Source organism: Excalfactoria chinensis, chromosome 15 (genome assembly GCF_039878825.1).
Source record: "Excalfactoria chinensis isolate bCotChi1 chromosome 15, bCotChi1.hap2, whole genome shotgun sequence".
NCBI classification, from domain to species: domain Eukaryota; kingdom Metazoa; phylum Chordata; class Aves; order Galliformes; family Phasianidae; genus Excalfactoria; species Excalfactoria chinensis.
Window position 1 is genome coordinate 7,963,080 of NC_092839.1, and position 22,912 is coordinate 7,985,991.

A 22,912-nucleotide genomic window follows, 5' to 3' on the forward strand; every position below is an offset into this window, starting at 1 on the left:
GTTTATTTACTCAGTATATTATCCTACTTTTTAAAAAGCCATTACAAGCCCATCATTGCTCTTCACCTGTTAACAGTTATAGTATGAGTTGCTCTCAAGTGTCTCCACTTTACTCAGGGTGCACTTCCCTCAACAGTAAGCTCAGGAAACCCTTCTAGAGAGGGACCTTGTCTTACTCCCTCAGTCTTTATGGAAGTCTCCTAAGAAACTCCACCTTCTGGGGGAGGAGCTGACAAGAATCAGAGACAAGAATGTAAAGCAAAGATTCACAAGCCTGCAGATCGAGAGGTATAAGGAATAGAACTGGAAGGTTTTGTCTTTTCCTAAGCAACAAATCTGTGTGTTGAACTGTTTTTGTGTTTGACTGATTGTTTTAAGCTAGATGAAAAGCTCTTTCCGAGCAGTATGAATACTTGCTGTGCTGTAGCTTCCTGCCCTGTGGCTGACAACTAATGGTGTATGCCAGTATATATTTGTCCAAAGCTTTCTCTTGTTTATAAATCAAAATGAAGAAACAAACTGCAGAGAGTATCAATTTCAATGTAGGAACAATTGTAATGGGAAAAAAAAAGGAAACTACATTTTGCGATACAGTTACGAAAATAAGAGTGAAAAATGAGGAATTGTACCCATATTCCCACTCAGTGTAAGTGAAATTATATGCTCCCAATTAGTATCATTTTCATATGCAAATGTACCTCTTAAACCCTGCTCTCATTTATTTAAATACACAAACAGAGCAGTTTTATTGCCTTTGTGCCTTGATTCATAAGCCACTTTGGATCTAGTGGCAGCAAGTTTATTATTTATCATTTATTAATGTAGATTTTTTTACAGATTGTAAATCAGAGCCCTCGGCCACTACAGTTCAGAGTCCAGCATAGAGACTGAAGTGGAAGTTGGCTGAACTTTACATGAATCCATGAATCCTGGTGACTTTCCACACGTTTTGGTTGTTGCCACCTCTTCCAAGGGCTGCACACTGCAATGCCCGTGTCCCAGAGCAGCCCAGCACTGTCACTTGAGGCACTACAGTATCAAGGGGGGACAGGGAGCACTGGGCCCTGCAGCTGGGACAGGCGGCACGATGGAGCCAACAGAGGCCCTGCCTGCCAGGTGGGAGCCCGGCTTCATGCAGCCTCGCTGCCTCCAGCGCCACTTGCCCGTCCCATCTACCAGCGGTGGCAGGGCGGCCATTTTGTAGCCTGGCCTCAACCGCTCCGACTCTGTGGTACTCCCGGCGGGACCAGCCTCACTCTGAGCGGTACAGAGGCGCCGAGCGGCTCGGCTGGCTCTTCTCTATGGTACCAGCGCCCCGCTGCATGTGTGTATATACAGGACGGACACTCTGTCCCGCGGCACATCTCTATGGTTGAGCTTTCTCGCTTCTCTCCGGGCGCCGATTGGCTGAGAGCAGTTCTCGCGAGATCCGCGCGCCAGAGGCCTGGCAGAGGCGGCGGAGGTGTCCGCGTTCGTGCGTTGGAGCCGGTATCGCAGCGCGCTCGGTAAGATGGCGCCGGCGGGGCCGCTCCTTCCCTTGGGGGACGGGAGCTGGCGCGGCTCTCGCCTCGGCTGAGCGGCTCGGTTCGTTGCTGATCGCTGCGAGCGGTGGGGAGGCACTGGGCCTGTGGGGAACGGAGCCGTGCGCTTGGGTGGCCTGGGCCCGGGGAGGGCCGGGTCGGGGGCTGCGCCTCGGGGGGGCCGGGGCCGAGCGGGGTGTTGCTGACCGGGGGAAGGTCGGGGTTCCCCGGCGGGGCTCGCAGCGCAGCAGTTCGGGAGGCGCCGCGTGCTTGGGAGCGCGGGCCGGGAGCGCTCGGTCCTCCGCGTAGCTCCGGGCCCGTCCTGTCCTCCGCTGCCTGCCGCTGTTGGGGTCGGTGCGACTTTGGTGAGAGCTGGGGGAGAGAAAGAGCCGTTCTGTTGGGAAGGGGAGGGAGGCGGCGCGCTGCCGCTCGGGGTGGCGGTGCCTGTTGCTGTTGTTGCCGCCTCTCCTCCCCCTTCCGCCGCCCCTGTCAGATGTGGACAAATACCGGCTCCGGTTTTAGCAGAGTGCGCTGTTTCCAGATCTGAGACAGAAAACAAACAAACAGGAAATAACTTGGTAGCGTTGGCAGGAGCGCTTCTGGGACGGTGGCACTGAGCCGTCTGGTTGTGCACGGGGTCTCTCGCTGCCTTCTTTCTTGTGGCTGTGTGACATACGCAGCTATCCAGTCAACGCTTTTGTTTTAAAGAACTTTAAAGCAGATGTTGGTTATGTACGTTTTGCTTTGGGAATTTGTCACAGGTTTTCTAGTTAGTTGTAAAACTTGGATCCATTCGTTCTACATGGTTGTGCTGTGGGTCCTGTGTAACTTTTAGTCAACATTTTGTTTGGACTGGATTTAATGACAAGAGAGTGGTATTTGAATTTTGTGTTTTGGTGATGGATGAAAGCAGCGTTAGAAACTGGCTGAGAGCTCAGGAAGAAGGAAAAGAAAATGTAAAACAGTGCCTGGAGATAAAAGGGTCCTTTGGGATATTAATGTAAGAGATGGCATTAGAAAGATACAGAGATAGTAGTAGAACTGTGCTTACGCACATTAAACTTGCTTTTAATTGAATTGTGTTAAATGAAATGCTTTTCTCTCTTTGTAGCAAGAGACCAGGATGAGTTATGCAGAAAAACCTGATGAAATCACAAAAGATGAATGGATGGAAAAACTTAATAACTTGCATATTCAGAGAGCAGACATGAATCGCCTTATCATGAACTACCTTGTCACAGGTAAGGGTGCATTGTAGTGCTAGCAAGCTTTTATTTTGTTGGGGCACACCACTTTGGATAGAATATGGCACTATAAGGAGTGAAATTAACGACTTTAATGATTTGGTGATTGCTGTTGACTTCTAGTAAGGTACACGTGCTCTTGGATTCTCTTAAGTGGACACATAATCAGTTAGATTAGAACAGGGACCCGGCAGGTATACTGAAATAGAAATTATGCTTTTAACTGTCCAGAAAGGTAGACTCTGAAAGGACACTTGTCAAAACAGTTGGAGACCAAAATTATTAAGCCATTCAGCATATAACCTAACTTGATACTGAGAGCAATCAAAAACCCTTGGAAATTGTCCCTAGCAATTATGATGCATACCGTCACAGTAAGCTATACTAGGGTGGAGGCATTTATATTTGATCTACACCCCTGTTTACGTCAGTGTGCGACTGGATCTTCTGAGATGAGAGAAGAACATCTCAGTGGCTTAATAAAGTAAACTAAATCATTTTTGCATGTACAGAAATAAAACTTAAGATTCTGGGTGGCCATTAAAAACCTTTATCAACAACTACATTTGTTTTAGAAAAACAAAGTTAGTTTTCTTTTCCTGTTTGTTCTCGCTAAAACTATATAAACATGGTTAGGGATGGGAGGCAGAAGCAAAGTCATGCAAATTCTTAAAATAGGAGCCCATTTAGGAAGAAACAACATTGCTTTATTACACATATAAAGTTGCACGATGCTTGCATCCTTAAAGAATGAGGGCGCTTGAGTTACAAATGAACTAAGCAGGTACTGTTGGGTTAGATGCTTATGTAAAGAAAAATTTTTCAGAAGTCTAGGATTCAGTTTTCAGAGTTAATCTTTGAATCACAAAAACATGCAAGCAATACTCAAAGCTTTTCAGTGAAACTGTTATTTTTTTTTTTAAGATGTTTTGTGAAACAGATCTGTAGGTAAAACGTTTTTGTTTCAGAGGGCTTTAAAGAAGCAGCAGAGAAGTTTCGAATGGAGTCTGGAATTGAACCCAGCGTTGATTTAGAGACTCTCGATGAAAGAATAAAAATCAGAGAAATGATTCTGAAAGGACAGATTCAAGAAGCCATTTCATTAATAAACAGCCTCCATCCAGAACTGTTAGATACAAACAGATATCTCTACTTTCATTTGCAGGTAAGGACAAGTGGCCATTTTTGTTTTAGAAGTTGTTAAGAAACTCTGGAAGAAGTGTGAGTTCAAGAGTATGTTGAGGGATTTGTCGCTGAATATGATTGCAGTTTCAAATGTTTGTTTTTGATATCATTTCATAGCGATGGGAAGATCTGTGGCGTGGTACAACTGTCGTATCTTGTTAATTAGTAACGTGGAAACTTTTAACAGTGGGAACGATCTGTGATTTACCAACTATTAATCTGGATTTCTGGTGGTTCCTTTAGAAACACACAAAACGTGTTATTTGGAAACATCAGACTACCTTTTCTTGTAAATCTTGTTGGCAAGTCTGTTACTTCTTGTCTCAGATGTTTAGAAATGACCTTAAACTTTCACGGTATGGATTAGTATTTGTCTCAAATTACGTACAAATGACTGAAGATTACGGTCTCAAAATACTGAAGATTTGCTGATTTGTTTAACTAATATCGCTGTGTTTTTTTGTATGTAGCAGCAGCATTTGATTGAACTGATTCGGCAGCGTGAGACAGAAGCAGCTCTGGAATTTGCTCAGACCCAATTAGCAGAACAAGGTGAGGAGAGCCGGGAATGCCTGACAGAAATGGAGCGCACGCTGGCTTTGCTTGCCTTCGATAATCCTGAAGAGTCACCATTTGGAGACTTGCTGAACATGATGCAGCGACAGAAGGTAGAATTTGCTCATAAGGAAGGTTGATGTATTTTATTTGTATGCGGTAAAAACCGTGTCCAAATATTTTTGAAATTTTTATAGAAACGTGTATAGCTTTATGCAAAAGAGCAGAAGTATTTCTGAAGCAGCATTCAAAAAACTGATGATGCCACAATAGGCTGTTTGACTTTCTTCTTTGTTTCTCTAGACTGTTGGTATATGGAGCTTTGTCCAGGCCTCATTCAGAGGAGTTAACAAGCTGTGTGTGATGTTATCAATGTCTGTGTGACATTATAAGTACTAATCATAGGAAAACTGTTACTAAACTCCAGTATTTCTTTTCCAGGTATGGAGTGAGGTTAATCAAGCTGTTCTAGACTATGAAAATCGTGAATCAACACCCAAGTTGGCAAAATTACTGAAACTACTACTGTGGGCTCAGAACGAGCTAGACCAGAAGAAAGTGAAATACCCCAAAATGACAGACCTCAGCAAGGGGACAATTGAAGAACCCAAGTAAAATGTGTGCAGATGGACATCAAACAATCATAGTACTGCACAGTATACATTTATATCAGTCTGTGACTGAAATATTTTTACTACAGTACAGCACTCAATTCAGATTTTTCAATGAACATCTAATTTGAAGGGAGAAAAGTCCCTTTTGAATGCTGCAAAAACTGCATTGAAAGGCGCTGTATCTCTTTGAAAGTCTGACTTAGGCTATGCACTATAATACATTTTTAAAAGAAAACCAATTAAACAGGACAGGAAAAAATCACGTTTTTAAAAGTACAGAACTCAAGCTTTCTAATTGGCTACTGATGCTTAGTTGAGTGGTCAGTGAGTTAATACGGAGTTACATTGGCAATTATTCAGTTAAGTTTAACTGTCTCCTGTTTGAAATGTGTATATAGAACAGTGAATATTTTCTACCTTTAAGTTATAGCAAGATATACATTCCCCTTAAGAGTAACTGGTCATGTTTTCACCTATAAACTTTGCAGTAAGGTCAACCTTTTGCCTAGGAAATAGTGTACAAACTTGTAAATCTTAATTTAAGAACTTTTTTTTTTCCTTGTTTCTGACTTTTTGGTGCTTTATATGGTGAGAGCTATGTTCATAATGGATCGGTGACCCATCTTTTCATGAGAAGTATTGTTGGAAATAAGTTTTTTTTTCTTAATTTTCATGAATGACCAAAATGGCCCTCAGAGGCATTTGAGAGTTTTTCTTAAAGGGGACCTTTCCCTTCCATGTAGAGTTTGCAGCTGCAGACACTGCCGTGATTCCAGCAGGCTAGTAGAGCTTGGAGGGCCACCGGATTTTTGTAAGCTGAAAGACATACTTGTGTTAGGAAATGAAGTGGGGGGAGAGATACTTATGGAAGCCTCTGATGCATCTTCTTGTGCAGGATCTGCCTTTACTCACGTTGAATAAGAATCGTAGTTTTAGAGCTACTTGGGCTGTTTTTATGCCTTGAGCTGAGCAGAGCAGGGCTGTCTTTAAAGGCTGAAATGTCAACTTTTTTCAGTTCTTTCCATACCTTTCTGAAGAGATACAGTTCATCTCCACCTGTATTACTTTGTTTACTGACTGCCCTCACTCCAGTTAGGATTCTAGTTTTAATGTTTTACGTGTGAAGTCCAGACTTTCAAGTCAACAAATTGTAATTTTGTGGGTATGGGATGTTCAGGTCAACTTAATTTTGCAGCACTGTTCGCTGGTCTATATCCAGTGGTAGTAAGCACTAATCTTGCCAAATCAATCTGTAGGTTTTTAGGTCTGTATATCAAGTTATTAACGATTTGTTGAACAAAGACCGATCTGGTGGGTGAGGTAGCTGAACATCACGATGCACTGGCAGTTGTCATACCAGTCCCATACTGTACATAATCTAGTCTTGTATGGTAGATATTACCCTGTAGAATTAAACTTAGTTTTCACTTAATTTTACTGGAATACTTACGCATTAAACTGTATAAAGCTTTGCAGATACACCTGACTTATGGAAACTAAAAAAAAACAAAAACAAACCCTGTTACTGATTGCATTACTGTGAACACTGTTTACTTGTGTAGCAATTTTTTTGTGAGGGGAATCCATTATTTGTTAAGCAGCTATTAGAGATGCAGAGCACTAAGTTAAAGCTAGATGATGGATATAACAAAATGAGTTGTTCTCGTTTATTGCTGATAGTTTTGTTCTGCACTTTTAAGGCATTTTGTGGCATGGAGGTCTCAAAGTTTATGCATAACAAGCAAGCTATCTGTTGCCCCCAACTACAGCAGTGGTCTGGCTTTCCTTCTCCCAGACTGGTTATTTTAACACCAAACTTTTAACAGTTGTGTTCTTTTTTTTTCTTTTTCCCATTCGGTTGATGTCTGAAAACCATGTATGACTTCTGGTTTGTGGGAAACTGGTTATTGTCACTTGGTTTAATAACAGACTGCAGAAACGAAACTGGAATAGCTCTAATTTCTTCATATGTAACTGATCAGCTTTTCCTCTGTTCTGATGCTTACCTACTAAATCTCACCTAAAGCTTCTCCCAGATGAAGTGGAAAGCAGTGCGGTTTTGTGGCATGACAAGCATTTTTCTCCATGAGAAATGCAGTATTACAGTCCTGGTTGAGAAGTTCACTGTACTTCTGGAACGCTACGTTCATTTCACATAGTATTTTGGGCAAAGAGTGAGCATAGTTTACTTGAATTTTCACTAGCTTGGTTTTTTTCCATTAAAAAAAAAAACACACACCATGTTTTTTAAGGGGTTTAATATAAAGTTAGTATAGAACTATTTCACTTTGTTTTTATGAACATGCCACATTGATAAGCAGCTTTAATCTGTAAAGTTTTTTGGTAACTGCAAGAAAAATATTCGAAAGCTATGCATTTTAGAGAAAGCATAAAGGTAGTCAGAATGGTACTTCTAAGGATCTTTATATTAGTGTATATAAAATAGTTTGCATATACAAATATAATATATAATCTGTTTGAAATATTCTTGGATGGTAGGGGCTGTGAAACATTATAATTTATGGAAATATTGTACACAGTAAACAGACCTCTGTCAGTACACGAATGGACTTTTGTCATATGCATGAGAAATGTCTTATTTGGTGACTACTAATGAATGGGATTTTGTTAACCCATTTTTGTTAGATAACCACTTTAACAAATACTATTAAATGCCACTTTGAACAGTTTGCTTTAGCGTTAAAATACATATTATTGTTACTTTTTTCCCCCCCACTTAATTTAGAATAACATGAGAATAACTTTTATGTGAAGGTTTCTTCCAAACTCAATGCTGGCAAACAAATGTGGTCCACTACATTCATTCTTCCCCCAGCCTTTCTTTTGCTGAAAGCAAGTAAGATTTTCTTTTCATTAATGCTATGAACACAAAGAAGTTGAGTTGTAAAATATCTTATCTGCCTCTGCCAAAAGCCTTTGTATGAAGTGCGTTTTGATTAGGCTACAAATCTCATTCCCTCTCCAAAATTGTCTCCTTAATGGCTGTCTCTTGGCTGTTCCCCGTGTTCCTTTTCTGACCTAAGCTAAACTGGTTGCTTCTGTTGTACAACGGGGTCCTTTGTGAAGGGTTAGGGGCAGTGGGTTTCTATGGAGGTGAACTGCTGGCAGTGCTTTCCAAGGAAAGAGTTACTGAACTGTTTATGTAGCTGGAAAACCAGAGGCTGCTGAAACCAGAAACTAACAGCAGAATTTTAAGTAAAGCTTTTCCTCTCAAGATGTTTGAAGAGGAGAACATGCAGAGCTTGAAACTGGGAGAAGTACCTCTCAATCCTGAGGTGATTTCATTGAAACACTTCCTGCTCCTTCCACCTGCATTAAAAGAAACACTGAAATGAATGTGGAGAGCACTTACGTAGCATTAAAAGTGCGTGAAGTTACCTGGACCTAATTCTGTCTCCACTCACTGTAGGTATAGGTAAAGCCGTTACATTATCCTAGGATGGTTTTAATTGTTTTTAATTGATAACGTTTCTGCTTTGTATGCTTGAGTCTAAGCTTAAAAGCTCTGCTTAAAAAAACAAACACCCACAATCTTGGCTTGTAGATGAGTGGGGCTCAACTTATTTCAAACCATTTTCTGTCCCAAGTTTGTTCTGAAGCAGAACTGGGACGTAATTTGTGCTGAACTTCATAAAGTCTTCAAATAATGCAGCTGTTGTGTGGATGAAATTCAGTGCTGGTGAATGTCAGCTCAGATATTATCCCAGTAATCTTTTGTTTGGTTTAATCTTTTGGCAGATTAAAGTGAATGCAGGAAAAACGAGAGGAGATTGTGTTCTTGATTGGTTTCTGAAGCCAGCACCTGTCTTCCCAATCGTTTCTGTTTGCCATTTATTCACCCTGATGGGATGTTTGCCTCCAGGAAGTAACAAAGCAAGTAAAGGAACATATAACGTATGGATGTTCTCTGCATGTTCTCATGGCGTGGCTCCCTCTTCTGGAAACACACAGTAGCAGAGGGAATAAAAATCCCTCCTGTGCGTGGTTTGCAGCTGTGTGTCCAAACAGTTGCTCTCCAGGGACTTGAGAAGTATTCTATCTAGGGGAAGAATGGGTAAGTTAGCTTAAAAGCAGCTCAAAGCTTCATCACCTTCCCCAAGGGCTGCGTGCCACCTGGCCGGGCTGTTTTGCTGTGCCCTCATCCAAGCTATTGGTCATACAGTCACCTCAGTGATGTCCTAACAGTGCTCCTCCAGCTGCTCATCATATTCCTGAGGTGACTCATCGGTCCTCTTGTTTTGAAGTGAGATAACCATTATTCTAATTATCTATTTCCATAAGGAAGTCTGATTGTATCCAGCATTTAGAGGAAGGCAGCAGCTCTGTCCGGCAGGGTTAAATCGAGCTGCAACACTATCAATTTCTATTCATTTTCTCCCGAAAGAGGATGGGAATATTGCAGAGTAAGAGATGTTTCTGCGGGCACACAGAAGGGCAGAGGATGGAGGGGCTGTCCCGCCTGTAGTGCAAACAGCATCGCAGGGAGAGGATGGGTGTGCAAAAGCGAAATCGTTTTAGTTCTTTCTGTTAAGCCCCCACCATGTTGTCGGTGAGGGTTAATTATTTACTGGAGGAGGGGTTAAAAAAAAAGAAACCAAGAACACAAAGACCAAGTTTGAAGGAAAGGGATGGAGACTCCAAAGCCCCGGACTTGTCCGCCTGCCCCGGACACCGCGAGTTCGGGGCTGCCCCGGGGCTGGTTGCGGAACCGGGACCCCGCCCGCCCCGAGCGCTCTGCGGGCGGCCCCGGCATCGTGGCGGGCGGCGGGACTTCCCGGAACGGCCCGGCGGGGAGGCGCTGACACGTGGCCGCGGCTCGGCAGGGGGAGGGAGCCGGCGGCCGGGGCGATGTGAGCCGGAGGGGCCGGAAGGCGCTGCCCGCATGGCCACGGGCGGCGTAAGGAATGTGACGGTGTGCGGAGGAGAGCACGGCCCCCGAACCCCGCAGCAAGACGGCATGAGGAGGGATGGAGGCGGGGAGCCGTACTGGTCCAGGTAAGGCTGCGGCGTCCCCCAGGCGAGCTGGGCGGGCTCAGCCGGGAGCTTCTCTGCCGCTCCTGCGGAGTGAAATCCGGACGGGCGGTTTCGGAGATGCTCGGGGGTCCGGGGACACGCGGCTGTTGGGTGGTGGGAGGTGAAGGAAAGCACCCGAAGGGCGAGGTGTGGAATTGCTATGAATCACGAGGGGGGAAAAAAATCTCTCCAGTCTCTTTCTGGCCTGCAGTCAGTTATTTAAACATGCCGTCGAAACTACGGCGAGGTTTATCAAAGTGTTCCAGCCGGGATGTTTGTGCTGCTGATAGCGATTCATTAAGATTAAGTCTGGAAAAGGAGGAGCTCACCAGCATGGAACTACTTCTGTTCTTTTCCTCTTCCCAAACCACCTTGGTTCGATGGCATCGAGGACGAGGTTGGATGCTGGTGGGCTGCATGCTGACTTTCCAGCACTTCAGAACCCAAAAACTCCATGCCGTCTCCTGGTGTTCCCTGTGTTAAACCGGGATTCCAACAACGTGCTTTTACCTCATCCCCACCTGGATGAACTTCTGCATGGGAGTTGCAGTTTGGTTTCAAACTGCCTTCCTTTTGTCAGCTCCAAGGAGCATTGGGATGCTGCTCTCTGCTGTAGGGTTTGGGTTTTGGGTTTGCTGCTCTCATTGATCGCTGTGAGTCCCTTCCGACTCAGGGTATCCTACGTGTCTATGAAACTATTTAGCACTCCTCTTAGGCCAAAGTGACCACTTTTAGCTGTTGGGGCTTAAACAAAAGAAGTGTCTGGTGATGACTGTTGGTGAAGTATTTATCAAGAAAGATGTGTTTTTAGAGAATGCCGACCATATTGCTGTTAGTTATGGAAAGAATTCGGCCTGTGCTAGAACTGCACACACCTATAGCTTCTCGTTTGGGAATGCCTGGTGGGCCTCAAGCAAAACAAGTGGGAGAGGAGAGCCCTGCCAGGTTGTATGGGCAGGTTGGCAGCTGGGTAGTCGAGGTGCAGAACGTGGCTGGTGAGGTGGTTAAAAATCAGCATAGTGGACAGTTTTTGTTCTATATATACAATGGAATAATAGCTCTTGACATTTCCACACATCAATTAATTGCCGTGGAGGTGAGGTTTTATCAGGTGGGGGAAGTGACACAAATTCTGCCTTCATGCTCCCAACAGAAGCCCCGCCAGGCAGCCTCCCAGGATCTGCCTGCACTGTCAGTGCAAGGAGAGATCAGCGCTTATCTGGAGGGTTTATTGTTCCATCTTTGTGTCCTCCCTTTTTTCAGCTGGCTCTTCCTTTCCCCCTGGTTCATCCTACCTCCCCAGCTGCCCTTCACAGACTTTTTAGTAGGTTTCCGATGGCTGTGATATCACACATTATTTATCTGTATTGTCTGTCTCATCCAAGAACAGTGCTTGGGGATCTCTGTTTGGAGCTTGATAAGATTGCTTGTGTTGTAGCACATCTGGGTGTTTAGATAGCGGTTTTTTTGTCTGGAGATCTTAACATGCCAAGCAGAGCTTTCTGGTGGGACTGATGGGAAGGCTGAAGCTCCAAGAAGAGAATTTTATAGCCGTAAGTTAGAAAGAAAGCCATGGGCAGATCCAGCCAGTGACATGGAGACAACGTTTTGTATGGTGCCTCCAGCAGAGAAACGGAGCACAGAAAAGGCAGTGTGTCCTGTGAAGAAAATGGCTCCTGAAACCACGCTGCCTCTCACAGCCTCTGGCTACACCTGAAGACAAGGGATTATTATTATAGCAGTTTCTCTCAGCTTCACAGATGAAAGGATCTGTATCACGGCCACGTGCTGCCCTCCAGTCTCCTGACTGCACTTCTTGCCCCGGAGATCACGCTGTGTTCCTAAGCTCCGTACCCTCATCTTTTGTCAGCCCCATGTTGCAGCTTTTCTTGCTTCTTTCTTTCCTTTGCTGGTTGTTTTTATTATCCAGGTTCCTCACTCCGATTTTAACATCCCTTGCTGAGAACTTTTCACATGGAATGTGTAAGCAAGAAGTGCATTTCATTTACGGCTGATCCACGTGTGTCTCGTATCAGTGTGCAAAGCACGTGTGTGATTTGTTATTACATTTTCCCACCTCCTCCACCTGGACTAAACAACAATTTCCAGCTCATGAGCAGCTCACATCTAATTTTCATCTTTGCTTTTGCCGAAAGCAAGAAATGAAGAGAGGGAATAAACTGAGAGCTGCGCTTGCTGAACACCACTTTGTTGCCATCTGTGGCTCTGCAGAAGAAGTTTGTGCACAGGAGGCGAACAGGAAATCAGCAGCTTTCCCAGTAAAAAAAGCCCTGTGTCCTCTGTGCTCTGGCTGGAAAAAAGCCTCCTCTGAACCCAAATGCTGCTTTTGACAGCAAGAAATCAGCAGCGTGGAGCCAGTCTGCAGCATGACAACATCAGCTCGAGGAGGGAAGAAAGAGCACTCCCTGGATACGTGTATTGGGTTTTTGAGGGAGGGAGGAAATGTTGGTAGGAAAAACAAAGAGAAGTGAGAGGATTGTTGAGCGGAGTTCAAAATAACCACCTGGGTGTTATCTCCTTGCACCACGGCAGGCAGGTGCAATTGTGTTGATTGCTGTCAGTCAAAGCTGGCAGTGGCTGAGCTGGGAATGAGGTTTGCTATGGAGCTGTCATCCTCCTGCCAGGTGGCCCCATGCTGGTGCCAGCGATGCTGTCCCATGGTTTGGTGGCCCTGAGGTGTGGCTGGGAGCTGCTTATAGCCCAAATTCCAACGAGTTCATTTCAACAGTGACCTGCAGTGCCTGCAAACAGAGCAGCGGGCTGAGGGAAAGGAGGGGAACATCAGGAGAAATAAAAGTTGAATCAATATTTGCTTTGTGGCACCTACTGCAGTAGTTCCTCCAGCAAGACAACAGGCTGCAAATAAAGGTATCCTGTGCTGCTGGTTCTCCTTCCACTGTGGCTTTCCTTAAACACTGTTGTCAGCCATTGTGCCCTTGGATGGGGCACGGTGGGATCCGAACCCCTGTGGAATTGCTGGGTGCCTCTGAGCAAAACAGTGACCCAATGCCTGGGGCAGAACCAAGGGACATCAGGGCTGCTCCACCACAGCGCTGCTGCCATACAGACAGCTACCCAGAAAGAGTCATTAGGGCTCAATTACAGTCCTCATGCTAATTATAGTCTGTCTGGGTGGTGGTTGGAGGTTTGTGAAGTAGGAAGTGTTTTCTAGCTGCATGGCTGCTCTGTCTGCAAATTGGGTCCCAGAAGGGGATGCAGCTGCAGGTGCTGCTCCTCGCACGAAGGAAGCTGCAGAGCAAGGCTGTAGGTTTAGACTTAGATGTGCTTCAGTCTTTGGTTATTTCCAGCAAAGATTATCACTCCCTTGTCAGGGAAGCAATTTAGGTAAATTTGCTAACACTGGTAAAGCTCCACCGCTCAGAGGGCAGTAATCTCCAAAACCTTACACTTGATTTGTTATTACTGCTTAGTTCTTATAGCAGACTTTTATTCCCTTCTGCTAACCCAGGCTTCTCCTGTAACCTTTGCTGTTGTTGTTTTGCACTGAGCAGAGCATTGACTCATCAGCAGCCTCTGTGATAACTATAATTAGGAGAAAATGCGTTTACAGAGCTCTTTCCTCTGATGTAAGCACATCGTTGTCCTTGGAGAGAAGTAATTCTTGCCGTGCTTCTGGTGGGTGTGGGCACACTCAGACTTCCAGAGTGGATTTTCCTTGCTGGATATGCTACCTATGGAGCAAGTGGTAATTTGGAGTCCTTGCGACGGTCCACGCTTGTACTGAATGCAAACATCTACTGATAACAATATAGGAAAAAGGTATAAATGCAATGGAGCAGATATCAAAATGCACACTGTATCAGCTGCCAAATAATAGTGAATACTGACACTTATTGCAGGTGCTTTACTGGGTCACCCCAATTGTTCAGGTTCATTGACTCCTATTAACCAGCATAGTGCTACTGCGGATAAGAGGGAGATTAGGGCTCCAGGCTGCCTGCGGAATGAGGTTGATAAGAGCCACAGCTCTGCAGGTGATGAACAAACAGCCTTTGTTTTTGCTGCAAGTTAAAGTGTGATCATTAAATCACAGAATCATTTAGGTTGGAAGAAAGACCACTAACAACCCCAGGTCCAACCCCTACCCTGTGCCCACGGGTCTGGAGCACCTCCAGGGATGGTGACCCCACCTCCCCAATGGGCCCTCACAGCTCCTCTGCCCTTCTCTGGATACACTCCAGGGCCTCCATGTCTTTCCTATAGTGAGGGGCTCAAAACTGAGCATAGCACTCAAGGTGAAGCCTCAGCAATGCTGAGTACGGAGTGTTGATGTCCCTCTTACAGCACACATCCTTCTTACAGCATAAGACCAAGAGAGTGTCTGTCACCTGATTCAAGTAACAGAGGCAGCTCAACTCTTGGCTACTCATTCTTCCAGCAAAGATAAGTGAGGTTTTCTAGTTCCTGTGCTATTGAGTAGTGTGTGAGCACAGTAAGGACAGGTCCAACCTTCAAAGCTCCTCCCACAGGCGCTGGCACAGAGCTGCCTGTTTGCCTTGTCAGGAGTTAGCAATAAATTCACAGAGGCTCTGGGTACTTTCCTTCCCATTGTTTCCTAGTCTCCCTCCTTGACAGACTGGTTTATCAATGGCCTTGTGTTGTGTGGGATTAACCTACATTGGTCATAAATCTGGTACAGAGGAACAAGTTGTCGTTTCAATACAGAAGGGGTACAGGTTGTTTCCCATGCAGACAGTGGGGTAGAAAGCACGGAGGTCAGTGCCCCAGTACAGTGAATTCCAGTCAGCCAGGAATGGCAAGAGCTTGTTTGCACAATGCTTTATGCTCTGCCCAGTGGGCACAAAATGAACCAGATTAAACATATGAGGGTCGCCTTCTATTTATTTCCATGGAAGCTACAACAACTACAAAGTACACAATGGCACCATTTGACAGGGCAAACGCTCAGCTACAAAACAGCATTTGCCATGTAGTCACCACCACTAGCTGTGTGTTTTTTCCAGTGATGAACAAGAGCCTGTATGTCACACTTGGACAAGTCTGCACCACCCACAGCCTCACTGTGCGTGCATCCACTGTTCGGTCTCCATCAGTATTCAGCAAGCATCAGTGAATGTCAGTGGGTGCCACTGTTTCCACATGGGGGAGTTCAGTTCCACACCTTTGCTCCATACACACTTCCATGGGAGGTGCTCTCCTGCTGCCATCTGTCACATGGCAGCAACGTATAATGGAATATAGTTGAGAAGGTGCAGTCTCTATTGCCATACCACCAACACCTACCTCTTATGTCATAGGTCGGCATAATGAAATAGGAAGCATTACTTCCAGAGCAGCCCTTTGGAATAGTGTATGTTCTCAGCAGGCTTATTTTCTCATGGGCACTGGAGGACCCAGCCTACAGACTGAGCAGGAGTAAATATCCCTTTCTGCAGGAGCATTTACTTACCTTGGGGCTGGGTGCTCACTTACAAAACTGAGCACAGGCTGCAAACCCATTCTTGCTTATACGCTGGGTTACTCTGCTCCCTGCTCTGGGCTGTTCAGCCCCATGGTGTCCCATCTCTCACTAAAACACTCTTCCATCCGTGTCACATTTATGAAGGGTAACGTGCCACCTCCCCTGGGGAATGGGTCGCAGTGCCAAACAGCAAATATTTGCTTCCAACACGGTGTGTCATGCACTGACCTTTCCTTTGTTACCCATGAAAGAACACTTCCTAGAGCTTTTGTTTGGGACAGAAAAAGCCAGCTGTGCCAGGCACATCCACTCAGCCATTTCTCCACCTTCTTTTTGCCCCGTTCAGGCCCGAGTGCCGCATGTGGACGGCGATGCTGCTGCTGGGGACGTGCCTGCTGTACTGCGCCCGCGTCACCGTGCCCATCTGCGCCGTCGCCCTGAGCGCGCACTTCGGCTGGGACAAGAAGCAGTCAGGAGTTGTGCTCAGCAGCTTCTTCTGGGGCTACTGCTTGACGCAGGTCATCGGAGGACACATCAGCGATCAGTACTGGGAGTTACTTCCATTTCTATCTTCTATTATTATTCCATTTCTATTTTCCCCTGCTTGGGCATTCTCAGTAGCACAGAGCTTGGTTTTGACCTCTCGCTTCAAGTTTCAGTAGTTCCACCTTACACCCTGGGACAGTAGCAGAGAAAAGGGTGAAGCCTGTTTGTGGGGAAAGGCTTGATGGATTTCTCTATCAGCCCTGCCCAGGGTCTATAGCCCCGATTCAGAAAGTACACATGCAGTTTTGACTGTTTGTTCAGGTGCCTGGTCTTAAAATCGGTTCTATGGTTATAGTACAGCATGCACCAAAGGACTTTGCACGGGCATAATCCCCATCAAACAGAGGGAGTGCCCCAACCATCCCACACAGCTGCCAGAGAGACCTATGGGTATGTTAATGGACACATAGACCAGCATGGTGGTTGTGAACGCATAGACCAGTGTGGTTTCTGTTCACCTTTAGACAGTGAAGACCACTTCTATACCACCATATCAGCGGTGACTCATATGGTTTTTGCCACTGGTTCAGTAACTGGTAAAAAGAAAAAAAGCAAAGCAGCAGCTTGGGCTTCCCTGCATAGGGGAGAATTTGCTTTAAAAACTGGCAAAGCTGGGAAGAAGGCTTGAGCATTGGCAGGGGGCCTTGGCCCTTTTGTCTTTGCCCTGTTGCTCACTTTTTATGCATGTTCTCTTCCTTCTAGAATAGGGGGTGAGAAAGTCCTCCTCCTCTCGGCATCAGCATGGGGCTTCCTGACATTCATCACCCCACTGCTCACCCAGATCACGTCGGCACACCTTGTCTTCATGACCTGCTCCAGGTTCCTCATGGGGCTGCTGCAAGGTGAGAGCCACGTCCTGAGCGTGGGCAGTGAGTGTGTGCAAGCTCAAAGAATCATGGAATCATTCATGTTGGAAGGGACCTTTAATGCCCATCTGATCCAACCCCCTGCAATGAGCAGGGACACCCACAGCTCCATCAGTGCTCAGAGCCCCTCCAGCCTGACCTTGGGTGTCTCCAGTGATGAGGCACCACCACCCCTCTCAGTGCTTAGCTCCTGATGGATCTTGTACATTTGCTTTCAGCTTGCTTATGAGGCCACCTTCCCTGACAGCTCCCTTTGCTTGCTCACAGGGGTCTACTTCCCATCCCTGGCCAGCCTGCTGTCCCAAAGGGTCAGGGAGAGCGAGCGAGCCTTCACGTACAGCACAGTGGGGACTGGCTCACAGTTCGGGTAAGTTCAGAAGGCAGATGGCTTTGAGCAGTGAGTGACAGTCTCAGGACATCCTGATGATGAAAGGACATTAAATAGTTGGAGGCAAAACTTCCAGCCTGAAGTGCAGGCAGTTGCCTGTGTCCGTGAGGATGCTGCCTGCAGCTGGGGAAGCCTCAGGCAGTTACTGTCTGTGCTCTCAGCAGTGCACGCGCTGCTGAAGTCTTTGTGTTCTCTGAAGTGTGCTGTTTGCTCTTGAGCGTGTCAAAGATTTCTGTGTTGGTTTTTTTGTTGGTTTTTTGTTTGTTTGTTTTACTTTCTTTCCATGACAGACTTTGAAGAGCGTTTGCAACATTTCATTGCTATGGGAAGCAGCCTGATCCAGTAGGAAGAGCAGGAGTCAGCCCAAGGCTGCTCACTGTCCTCTGACAGACGACAATAATAGAACTTTCCCATCCCTGCTAGTTTCCTTTCTGAATGGAAGGGCTGCTTAAAAGCCATACAGCAATTTTGCTGTGTTTAATCACTCGCTTATGGGCATAAGAAATGCAGGCACATGAGTCAGCCTGTGGTTTGCCTTGCAGGACGCTGGTGATTGGAGCTGCAGGATCTCTGCTGCTGGACTGGTACGGCTGGGAGAGCGTTTTCTACTTCTCTGGTTTACTCACTTTGCTCTGGGTTTACTGCACCTGCAAGTACCTGCTGTCAGAGAAAGGTAAAATCAGCCCTCCTGCCTCGGGTGGCAGCTTTCAGCAAGCCTGCATTGCCAAGGGTGTGTTACACAGTGGGTTTTCTTTGGGTCTCTCTGTGTTGTAGGCAGTGTCTGCCTGAAGATGCTGAACCCAGAAACAAGATTTTGAGCTTTCGCTTTGCTGAGTTTCTGTTCCCAGTCCCATGAGTCCCATGCTGTATTTTATTGCTGTCAAGACTCCGCTCTGACTCTTCCATTCCTTTAAGCACCGGTGAAAACACCACGCGGAGCCTGATCTGCAAAGTGGATTAAGCTAAAGCAGGGCAAGATATTATTCCCAACTAAGAGCATCTATGCACAGAGCTTTTACAAACCAGTTAATCCTGAGTATCTCTTCCAAATAACTCTGGGTGTAAATCCACACATGGGCAAATGATGACACCTGGATATGGTGTTGTTAGTGTACATGAGATGCAGGAGCCCAGCTCACCTTGCGCCTGGTGCTGCATAGAATCCAGAGGCGCCCAAAGAGCTGTTGTCCAGAAATACAACAAATGGTGAGAGTGGCTGGATGGAGCGGTGGGTGGGTGCTCCTAAAATGGGCATCCAGTGCCAGTACTGCAAACAGAATTGGAGTTAGAGGAGATTAAAGTGCTTGTACAGTGGTCTCTCAAATCTGGTCCGGCTTGCACAGTATATTGCTGATCAGAGCTTTCCTTTGGCTGTTTCTGTCCTTCCAGATCTCATCATCCCATTAGACTATTTAAGGAGAAGCATCTCAATCTCAAAGCAGAGCAAAGTGCCCTGGAAGCAGCTGTTTAAGAAGGCGCCAATATGGTAGGCAGCTGGTGGAGCTCTGAGCGCTGTGCCAGGGCAGTGGAGCTGGAGAGCATCCTCCTGCCAGGGCTTCTCACCTCGGTGTGCTTGTTTGTTCTGTGTGTTTGTGCTTTGCCCTTTTACATTTGGGAAACATCACCAGGTTTGCAGGCTGCTCCCTGGGTGAGTCCTGTGCTCCTCCAGAGCACCATTCCCCAACACGCTTGTTAGAAACACTGCTTGCAATAATGGGCTCCTAAGCAGTGCAATGCAAGGACCCTGCATTCTCACTGTTGGAAAAGCATCTCTTTACAGCCCTTTTTTTTTGAGGGGGAGAGACTCTGCATTGGACACTGAGCCTCCCTGGAGCACAGCAGCAGGTTCCCAGGGGCTGCTAAAGGCAAGGGCAGAAGATCTCGCTGCCCTGAATAACGATGGGCCATCTGCTGATGGCAGGGCCTTAGGAAGCCCTCAGCGATACCTCCTGCAGCAGGGGGGGTGAACCTGGCCTGCACCTGTGCTCTGATATCAGGCATGGAGAGAGGAGTGTGGGAATGCATAGTGAGAATGTAAAGATCTCTGGAAGCAACTGCAGCACTCAGAGGGATTTACTTACAGACCATGAACTGCAATATTGTGCTGCTGGAGTGACCCTTCTCACCCAGCATCGCTGTTGCTGCTCACTGCTCCCTCCTTGCTGTGTATTTCCAGGGCTGTCATCGTCGCACAGCTGTGCACAGCCAGCACGTTTTTCACTCTCCTCTCCTGGCTGCCGACTTTCTTTAAGGAAACATTCCCCGAGTCCAAGGTAAGCACGGTGCTGGTGTTGAAAGGGGGGGGGGGTGGGTGTTGAGCTGGTCTGCCTGCACTGCTTTCAAAGAGTGGGGTGGTTTTCTAATGAGCAGCACAGGGCTTGTGGCAGCGTGCTGTAGCAGTGACTCCATGACTGGGTGCACCTCTTGTAATGTGCTTGCAGCAGTCATTTACCATCTGCTATGCCTTATATCATGGTTCCCTTATGTAAGATGCTCCATATAGTGCTCCTGCATCCAATAATCGCTTCGTATATTTTAATAAACCGGGGCTTGATTTTAAAGGATAATCCTTACCGTGGTAAAACTGTGTCACCTGCTGGTCAGATGCCCCTGCTGCAGGTGAGATGCCTTCACCCACCCCCAGCCCGCCTGGGTGGATGGAGATGCAGGAGCGTTTTGGCAGTGGGATGAGACAAGGGTGGTTTTGGTGTGATGGGACTGAGTGTGCTGAGTAACCCCAGCTGGTGCTACAAGATGCACAGACCTGCAGGCCCCTGTGGTGGTTATTTTTGAAAGTGAGTAAGAAGTAAAATTTCAGTGGTGCAGAGATGCAGGTGGGACCTGGTACAGTTTCCAGGAGCAGCCAGAACAGGATTACTCAGACCAGGAGCACTCTGCCCTCCGTGCATCCCTCTGCTGCTGCGGGATGTGGCAATGCAGTTCTGAGCAAAGGGGATGAGCTGAGATGAATGCAGTCCAATACACAGCGAGTTCAGCTCCTGGTGGGATCTGGGCACTAAATGCCTCTGAGCAGCAGTAATCCAGATGACCAGCAATCATCTGTGATTACAGATGTAGCAAGCTCGCCGAATTGAAAATAGACCAAGGCATGTTCTTGCTGTAATGTTACCTAATCCTGGCATTACAAAATCCAGCTACATTCCCTCAGCTCCCTGCTAATGCTGCTAACAAGGCTGAAGCCACTGCTGGAAATGCTGCCAGCAGCTTTGTTGCTGACCCGCAGGGCAGAGCTACACCCGCAGCTCCCAGAGCTCCCCGGCTCTCTGCACATCACTGTGCTGAGCACCAAACTTTGCCATGCTCAGTCCTTGCTGCTGGGGTGTGCAGAGGTACAGAGATAGCAGTGCTGCCTGGCCTGGCACTGCGGGTGTGGGGGCTGTGCTCTGGGAAGGCAGTAGAAGCACGTATAAAGTCCTGCTCCCTTCGTTTGTTTCCCTTCTGCAGACTTTTGCAAAACATTTGCAGACAAGCTCTGACAGCAGCTCTCTCTTGACTTTTCTGTCTTTCAGGGCTGGGTGTTCAATGTAGTTCCGTGGCTGGTTGCAATTCCAACAAGCTTGTTCAGTGGATTTCTGTCCGATCATTTAATTAATCAGGGTAAGAGCCCTTCTGGCTTTTCCTCAGCTCTTATTTTATTGCGGGAACAGAACTGGGAGGAGGAATGAGAGAGGCTTGTTGGGAAGGAGAAGTCCCAGCAAACAGACAACATGCTGTCTTGATATGACAGCAGTGGGAGTGCTGCCCCATCTGTGTTCTTGGAGCTCTCTTTGGTCTCACAAGATCCATCTAGAGATGAGCTCCAGCCATCTGAAATCACTCTGTGTTCCTGGCTGGGCACAAGGACACCTTTTGAGCTGCTTTAACTGGCCTCTTTCTTTTCTTCCAGGCTACAGAACCATCACTGTCCGTAAATTCATGCAGGTAAAAGAGCTGAAGCCAGGGGAGTAGCTTGAACTACTTGCTCGTGGAAAACTCACTGAGGTATTTAATTTTTCTCTTTTTCCAGGTCATTGGCTCTGGAGTCTCAAGCATGTTTGCCCTGTGCCTGGGCCAGACATCCAGTTTTTGCAACGCTATAGTGTTTGCCTCAGCCTCTGTTGGGCTTCAGACCTTTAACCACAGGTATCCACAGCCACTCAGCTCCCACCCCACACTGGTGGGGCTCTGTGAACAGCCTGCTTCCATCCCACCACTGGTGCTAACCCTGAGCATCGCCCTCTGATCTGTGTGCTGCAGGGCATGCAGGACTGAGCAGCTTGTGGGGGCACCAAGCAGGAGGTGGATTGCATTTCATCCTCTCTGAGCACTTGGAGCTGAATCCTTCTATAATGCTCTGCTTGCAGCCTCTTCCCTCCTTGTCCTCTCTCACCAGTATTATCTGGGATCCTTTACTTTGGTTGGACGAGCTGAACTCAGTGCAAACAATGACAAAGCAAATCCTGCTCCATTAAAGCTGCCATTTCCCTCTGTTTCTCACTAGTGGCATTTCAGTGAACGTGCAAGACCTGGCCCCGTCCTGTGCTGGCTTGCTGTTTGGTAAGGAATCCTCTGGGCCACGTGGGGACAGACAGGGTTTGAGGTGTTGAGCTGTGTGCCTTCAGCCTCAGCTCCCTTCCATGCATGGAGCTGCACAGGTGTGCTGCTTCGTTTGTCTGATGGCTGCCAGCTGGAGGGGTGAAGTGTTGGTTGGCCCCACTATTTGCATGGCATTTTGCTGTGCACACAGAACAAATGGGTTGAGTTGGCAAGCCAGGTGGAGATTTGCATGTCTTCATGTTGCTAATACCCAATTCCTGTGAGATGAAGCAAAAGGGCATTTCCTCTCTCTTCTCTTTGCAGGTGTTGGAAATACAGGCGGAGCTCTGCTAGGTAAGGCTCTCCCTGCAGCTCATCCCATGGGCAGGCAGGATGCAGCCCCTCTGCATTTCCATCTCTTCCCTTTGCACAGGTGTGGTTTGCGTGTACCTGGCTGGATATCTGATGGAAACAACGGGCTCCTGGATTTCTGTTTTCAACCTGGTGGCTGCTGTCAACAGTGTTGGTCTCTGTGTCTTCCTGATGTTTGGAGAGGCCCAGAGAGTGGACACAGACTCTGCCTACATTGACCTGTAGCAATGAGTCTGAGGAGCCGTGGAAGGAGTGGGATGTGTCACGTTTGTGTGCCACTGATGCACAAGTGCCAAAGAACACTATTGTTTTGTGGGTGTTTTAATGGGACAAAAATGACTGGGTCCATGTATATAGTGGGTCCAAATGAAACCCACAGCAGAAGAGAAATGTAGAGTTCCTGTTTTGCTCAGGGCATGGCTGGTGGTTGGTGGGGCCATCCAGCTCAAAGTCTGCAGTGAGAATGTGGCCTTGGTTTGCCCTTGTCCCTTCCAGGGGCCATGTGTGCAGGTGGCTGTCCTGCTGGACGGGGCTACAGTTTGCACTCTCAGCTTACAAAGTGCATAGTGTGGGAATGGCTGTGCTTGG

At 46.9% G+C, this 22,912-nt stretch overlaps 2 protein-coding genes across 2 annotated transcripts; both read left to right on the forward strand.

Annotated features, from left to right (window-relative positions):
• Positions 1-1,380: 1,380 nt before the first annotated feature.
• Positions 1,381-9,129, forward strand: GID8 (GID complex subunit 8 homolog). Its single transcript, XM_072350412.1, has 5 exons — positions 1,381-1,505; positions 2,632-2,761; positions 3,733-3,929; positions 4,420-4,617; positions 4,946-9,129. The coding sequence occupies exons 2-5, from the start codon at positions 2,644-2,646 to the stop codon at positions 5,117-5,119; spliced, it is 687 nt and encodes a 228-aa protein (XP_072206513.1). The 5' UTR covers positions 1,381-1,505; positions 2,632-2,643; the 3' UTR covers positions 5,120-9,129.
• An 851-nt stretch (positions 9,130-9,980) lies between these two features.
• SLC17A9 (solute carrier family 17 member 9) lies at positions 9,981-22,565 on the forward strand. The gene is made up of 13 exons (XM_072350349.1): positions 9,981-10,134; positions 15,963-16,160; positions 16,865-17,004; positions 17,296-17,395; positions 17,959-18,089; positions 18,806-18,902; positions 19,593-19,689; positions 20,947-21,034; positions 21,324-21,358; positions 21,444-21,559; positions 21,918-21,973; positions 22,277-22,306; positions 22,386-22,565. The coding sequence occupies exons 1-13, from the start codon at positions 10,022-10,024 to the stop codon at positions 22,547-22,549; spliced, it is 1,365 nt and encodes a 454-aa protein (XP_072206450.1). The 5' UTR covers positions 9,981-10,021; the 3' UTR covers positions 22,550-22,565.
• Positions 22,566-22,912: the final 347 nt, after the last annotated feature.

Excerpts from the sequence above, each read along its gene's own strand:
- SLC17A9 (XM_072350349.1), top strand. The coding sequence starts at position 10,022 with ATGGCCACGGGCGGCGTAAGGAATGTGACGGTGTGCGGAGGAGAGCAC. Across the intron at positions 21,974-22,276 it reads CTGTGCTGGCTTGCTGTTTG|GTGTTGGAAATACAGGCGGA; the intron begins GTAAGGAATCCT and ends TTCTCTTTGCAG. Across the intron at positions 22,307-22,385 it reads TACAGGCGGAGCTCTGCTAG|GTGTGGTTTGCGTGTACCTG; the intron begins GTAAGGCTCTCC and ends CCCTTTGCACAG.
- GID8 (XM_072350412.1), top strand. The coding sequence starts at position 2,644 with ATGAGTTATGCAGAAAAACCTGATGAAATCACAAAAGATGAATGGATG. Across the intron at positions 2,762-3,732 it reads CATGAACTACCTTGTCACAG|AGGGCTTTAAAGAAGCAGCA; the intron begins GTAAGGGTGCAT and ends TTTTTGTTTCAG. Across the intron at positions 3,930-4,419 it reads ATCTCTACTTTCATTTGCAG|CAGCAGCATTTGATTGAACT; the intron begins GTAAGGACAAGT and ends TTTTGTATGTAG.